The sequence below is a fragment of the Fusarium falciforme genome, chromosome 8 (assembly GCF_026873545.1).
Source record: "Fusarium falciforme chromosome 8, complete sequence".
In the NCBI taxonomy this organism is placed as follows: domain Eukaryota; kingdom Fungi; phylum Ascomycota; class Sordariomycetes; order Hypocreales; family Nectriaceae; genus Fusarium; species Fusarium falciforme.
This window is the reverse complement of record NC_070551.1, coordinates 1,947,921-1,953,965: the sequence shown is the minus strand read 5'-3', so window position 1 is coordinate 1,953,965 and position 6,045 is coordinate 1,947,921. Positions and strand designations below refer to the sequence as shown.

General features: G+C 54.6%; 1 protein-coding gene across 1 annotated transcript; it reads right to left on the bottom strand.

Annotated features, from left to right (window-relative positions):
- Nucleotides 1-2,130: 2,130 nt before the first annotated feature.
- On the bottom strand, nt 2,131-5,298 carry NCS54_01043600 (Hypothetical protein; the record flags this gene model as incomplete). The annotated part of the gene is made up of 5 exons (XM_053155744.1): nt 2,131-4,537; nt 4,591-4,620; nt 4,675-4,985; nt 5,042-5,149; nt 5,215-5,298. 5 exons carry the CDS (start codon nt 5,296-5,298, stop codon nt 2,131-2,133), a joined length of 2,940 nt encoding a protein of 979 aa, XP_053011719.1.
- Nucleotides 5,299-6,045: the final 747 nt, after the last annotated feature.

The following is a 6,045-nucleotide window of genomic DNA, read 5'->3' as shown; positions in this document are numbered from 1 at the left end:
TCACCACGCTTTTGGAGAGTGAAAGGGCGTGATGAAGGCCTTTCTAGGGCTAGGACGATCGGATAATGCAGCGATTCTGAAACCCGCGGCTCCGGCTGGCAACGAAGCCACGACCAGGTGGTTGGCCGTAACCCTTGTTGACGGCTTCCAACCGAAGAGCCTATTTTGGGTCAAGAAACCATCCCGAGTCTGGAGGACCATCTGTGTATGGCATGGGAGGAACTGGCTTACCCACGCCCACGCTCGCCTGTGGCACAATATTGATTATTGACGGGCAGAAGCAATGATTGCCAGGGCTAGGATACTGGTTCAACCCAATAGGGCGCTAATGCCGACAACAGGAGGCCTTCATCAGCAATCGAATCGGCGTCGATGGAGCAAAACCTACCTGCCCTGTCCAGCCCAGCCCAGCTCGGGTACCTTATTCTTCAGGTCAAGGCTGTGCCTCTCACCTGGACTGTCATGGACCGTGGCACCCTGGACCATTCAGGCCCAAGCGTCCTGTCAAACATCAAACCCATCAGCCGTGGCCGGGCTTCCCATGGCCCCAGACCACGGCCCCCTTCCCCGGTTCGGCCTCTTGGTCGGCCGTTTTCATGTTCGCCTACGCCCGTGCCCGTGCCTGTGCCTGTCCATCCCAGCCCTGCCCTGCCTGAGAGGAGGAGGAGCTGAGCGTCGCTGAACTCTGGATGCTGGATGCTGGACAATAATGCTGGATGGATGACGGGAATCTCTGGCCCTTCCAATGCCGGTACCTGGCCCGTCGATTATGATAATCAGATCACCCGCCCTGTGGGCCGGCCGCCCCGAGTTCCCCGGCTGAAGCTCTGCCCGTCCGATGTAAGCATTGATAGCACCATCCATATTCCGCTGAGCTATAGGATAGGTTAGGTAGGTGGCCGTTCGTTCACCTAGGTACGCTGACCGAGGCCATCCACGTACGTACCGTACCAGACAGACAACGCTACTCTGACGGGCAACGGATGACGGCCCCTTTCCCACCAGAAGCAAAGACGACGACGACGACGGACTCGACTCTGCGTTGCATCGTCTGGCTGTTACGTGACATTTCTCTGTCCAGTCCTGTCCAGTCCAGTCCAGTTCAACCCAGCCCAACAAAGTTGCATGATTTCTTCCCTTCCTCCTCTTGCTCCCCCCTGGCCCCTTTTACCCTTCCCTCCCCCCTCTCCTCCTCTCCCCCATTGGAGCCCCAATCACGGACGCACTAACCCACGACAGCTTCACAATACAAACGTCTGTGGGGTTTCGCCCTTCTGTCTGTCTGTCTGTCTCCTGCTGGCCTGGACGGCCCTGTATCTTCCCGCTTGACCGTATATCCCCGGCGCGTCCGTAGATCCCCTTTTGCCATGCCGCGCTTGTCGCACCTTGTATTACTGGCTGCTTGCGTCTGCTGCGCCTACGGCTCCCTCCCTCCCTCCCTCCATCTCTTCTTTGTCTGTTTCTCTGCTAGAAGTGTCTTCCCATGTCTCTTCCTCTGCCCGTTGCACGCCGTGCTGTGCCTCGTCACACCGAGAGGCCCGGGTTCTGGAAAGTCGCGACAAGCCCCTTGTTGGGTAGTCGGCCGCCGCATCAGACTCTGTCCTTTCCGCCGCGTTGTTTCACTTATGCAACGAATGACTTGGCCTACCGGTTGACCGCGTGTGAAAACGAGGTCTTTGCCGCCTTACACGACGCCATCAGCTGCGGTATCTGGTATGCAGTGTTGCCACAACGAACCCGTGAACTACACAGGCGGAGGGAGAGGCCCAGCAGACCGCCATAGAGCAAGGTACTCGTCACCATAGCAATTTGTAGACGAGATTCTGGCTCTGCATGAGTAAAGTGAATGTGCAGTGCAACATGCAAGATGCAGGGTAGAACATAAGGGAGAAATAGTGGCATCCCTCTTGACCACACGGGTAAGTTGATGCTATCGAGAAGTTAAATACTTTGTAAGACAATGCTTTCTTTCATCGCTCCCCAACCTGTTCCTTATCCAAGAACCAGAATCTCATGCCGAACCCCGTGCTCTAATGCTCCCGAGTACCTAACCTCCTTTTAATATCAACGCCGCAGATGACATGACAACTACATGCACCTCAGAATCATAATCCGTAGAGCCCATCAAAGTTATGCCCGTCGAAACATCTTGTTCAAGATCCCTCCTCCACGTCCCCTCCTGGGAATGTCATCTGGTGATGGTGCTGCCCTGATCTCCTTGCCCTTTCCTGTCATCTGGGGGCTACCCTCGCCGCCAGTTTGCTCATCACTTCTACCAACCTCGACATACTCATCCGACTCTCGGTCCAGGTGTGCCCGGTCAAAGTAGCCATCGGCCGCCAACTTGGAGTGTCCAGGCTCGTAAGTTGTCGCTGGTGGTCCTGCTGCCTGAGCGTCTCGAATCTTTGTCAAGCCACGGTCCAGGTATTCTACCATTTGTGCCTTGGTAACAAAGTTGTCATCATCGGACCTTCCAGCAGCCGGGCCATGAACATCCTGTGCTTTCTTGTATAATGCTGGGAACCGATCTTGGAATTCATTTTCCAGCTCCTTCTCGTGCTCCTCCAATGCCGTGGCGCGTTCTTCATTTTGCCCAGGCGATGTGCCTAGATGGCGCAACTGGTCCTCCCTCTCTAGCCGAGACAGAAGGTTGGCAAACTCTTGTTGGTTGACTGATGCGTCTGCTTGGCTAGTGATTGCCGTGGACTGGGCCTCTCCTACACCCTCGAGACCCTGTGTGTCCTGGCTGCGGTAGATGTGCTTCGCGAACGAGTCGCTGAATTCGCGGTAATGGCCCTTTAGAATGAAGCAGTGTCCATTCCAGCCACAGGCCCAGAGCTTCTCCAGCAGGATTTCGGCTGATGGACATTCCCATGGAGTTTCAAGACCACGCGAGTAAAATACAATGGTCCTTGCCTGCTGCCAGTGGGAGAACGCCCTCCTGCTCTGTGCATCGGCAAAGGCCCGCTCAATCATATCCAAAGATGCAGGCCGCAGGAAGGATTGCGGAGCCCGCAGGTGGATCGCACCCTTGATGTGTGACCTTTGGTACTCTGATAATGATCGGAGATCAAGGAGCAGTGTCTGCCCTGGCAACGATATATCTAGAAGCTCACTGAGATTTGCGGGCAATATCATGCGTGGCCCTTCGTGAGTCTGAACTTTCGAATCCTCGATTCTGAGTGACGCGAATCGTTGGGCGAACGCATCCCTCTCTCTTCGGTGATGGAACCAAACCTCAACATGCCAGGGCTCGACGCCGAGATTCGAGGCAAAGAACGCCTTTTGCCCATCGTTTGGCAGTGGCTCGGTTTGATAGTATTCTTCAAGACGCCTTTCCACGTGAGGCGAGAACTTCTTTGGCTCAGGAACGTCAGCTCCAAATGTAGTGCGTCGAAGAGCTTGCTGTTGGTTCATGATCATCTGCCTCGTCAAGCTTCCGCCAAATCCTAGAGAGGAGGAAGATTGCTGCCTCTGCAATGTAGAAAGTGAGGTTGTCGAGTGCATAGACCTCATTGGTCGTGGCGGTACACTCTGAGAGGGCGATCCGGGTTGTGATGGCGGATAGAGAGGAGAGAGCTGTTGGATCGGTGAAAGGGCCGTCCTGACAACTGGGCCAGCTGTTTGCCTGCTATAGGCTGGATCCCTAAAGGCACTCATTTGCCCTGCTAGTCCAGTAGTCTCTGTCGGTGCAAAAGTGGTACCAGAGACACCAGAGACAAATGAAGCGCCATCATTCTCGGTTGGGTATGGATTCGTAGGAACAAAGACCGGAACAGACTGATTGCGGGGTTTTTGAATCATGAGGTTGTTGGAACGGATGAAGGCAACAAAAGACGTAGCATGATCCTCGGGGAGAAGATCCCAAATGGAAACTGGCATCGACACAAGAAGCATCGTCGAGTGGCTCTTGAAGACGCCCTGGACCTTGACGTATTTGGCCATGGCGGGAAAGGCACTCAGCCACTGCTCCCAGGCGTTAATGTCCAGCCTCTGATCATCCTCCAGAGCCAAAGAGATCATAACGTGAGGGGTGTCTTCATTGGGCTCAGTAAACATATAATCGTTTCTGTTGACGGGCGCGGAGTCTGGGGCCCGGCCTGTCTCATGGCCCATGGCTGGTATTGGCAACAAATCGGGAGACGGCAAGCTATCGCCCGGTGACATCCGCGACATTTCGATACTGGGTGCCTTGTGGTTGGATGTCATCATGAAGTGCACCGGCGTTGACCGAGCCTCGAAATATTTGCCATTGATGGTGATGGGGCGGGGGTGTTTGAGTCTGGCGAGCACTTCGGCATGAAGCATGGCAGCCGAGAAAGCTCTAAGCCGCCATTCTTGAAGGACTTCGATGAGAGCGTTGGTAAACGAGTAACGTCCAGGGTCTGGGGCAATGGCATCCCAACTCGATGCCGATATTGTCTCAGTAATACTGGAGCCATTGGGAAATGTCGCGCTGGCGGCCCCAGCGCAGCAATCTAGGAGAATGAGAACGTCCGATAATGACCGTTCAAGAAGAGTCTGGATTGCGGACCACCTGTGATAAGTTAGAACACCAATCGGTTTTACAGAGAGACAAGCAAGACTTACTGTAGCCACGGTGAATTGGGCTCTCGAGTTCTAATACATATCAGGTCCCATGTTGAGGCTATTACGGGTTCACTCTTTACTCACGCGCACCAGGTACTTTGCCTGGATTCGTCAATCCTAGCATGGCCACCGTAGTAGACCACAAATAATGTATCCTGAGATTCATGCTCCTTGATGAGTTGACCGATGCGCATCATCAACTCGAGGTGAGAATTCTCTGAGGGGATAGCGAAAATGTCCGTGTTGAAACCATAGTCCTCGCTCAGGCACTTTTCCAGGTCCTCCAATTCAGGAATGACAAAGAGATCATCAGAGTTCCAATGCAGCAAGAGTGCTTGAACATTACTGTATCTTGCAGATGATCTCCCACGGTTTGGAAAAGCCCGGGCTGCAGACTGTGGAGTGGTTAGATAATGGTAGCCAAGACTTGGCGGGGGAGGGGTAGACTAACATCTTCGAGTCTCTGGGCGAACTGGCCGATATGTTTTACATGAAAACTTGTGCGGCTTGTGTCGTGAGTTGCGGATCTGGCATGGAAATCCCCTCCACTGGGTCCGGCCTATGAAGTCATATGGTGTAAGTATAACCGACTTGCCCACTGAGACCAGCAGCAATAAGACGCACCATGGAAGGTCCGGTGCTCCTGGAACCGGGACCCTCAGCAGGCCTCCGCGAACGAATGGTTACATATGGTTGATGATCGGTCATGGCGTCTCGAGGAGTGCAGTTTCGTGCTGGAATAATTTTGACGGGCCAGCCTCAGCGGCACTTCGCCGTCAACCGTGGCACCTCAATATCGATGTCGTGATTGCAACTTGTGGCCGCAGCGCAGACGGGTCGCTCGGGGAAATCGTCGTCTCAAAAGTGATTCCGGGTGTCGGTATCGGTCTCGAACTCTGGATCACAACGGGATGGGGGAGTCGATGGGCATGATCTCGTCGGGGCCGTGTGTCACTGTTATGGCTTCTTTCGTGGGTGGTGTCGCAGAGGTGAAAGTGTGGATGCAGGAGGAAGAAAAACGAGGCTCTGCCGTGGTATCATCTCGACGGGCGAAGAAATGGAAATGGGATGGTCGCGACTTCCTTCATTCAATCACGGAAACAGGCGACCGAGGCGGCGCTGCGGCAGGCGCAAGTTGAATCGCCCGTCGGTCCCCAAAGAGGCTTAGCGTGAATCATCTCGCGGTGACCAAAAGGGAAGGGGACGAGGGGCACGAGCTGGGGTATTGGTATACGTCGGCCAGTGCCTGCGTCGCACCGAAACCACGTGTATTCGATACTTGTCTCTTCTCTCAGCGGCCTTCCGGGCCTTTTTGCTGGGGAGCTCTGACCAACCAAAGCTCCAGTAACGTCACTCTTGAGCCTGGGTCCAGGGAGATCTGTTCACCAACTCGCTACCGAGCTCGACACCGAAGCAACGAAACCGGGCACCTGGGCCTGGATTTGCTGCTGATTT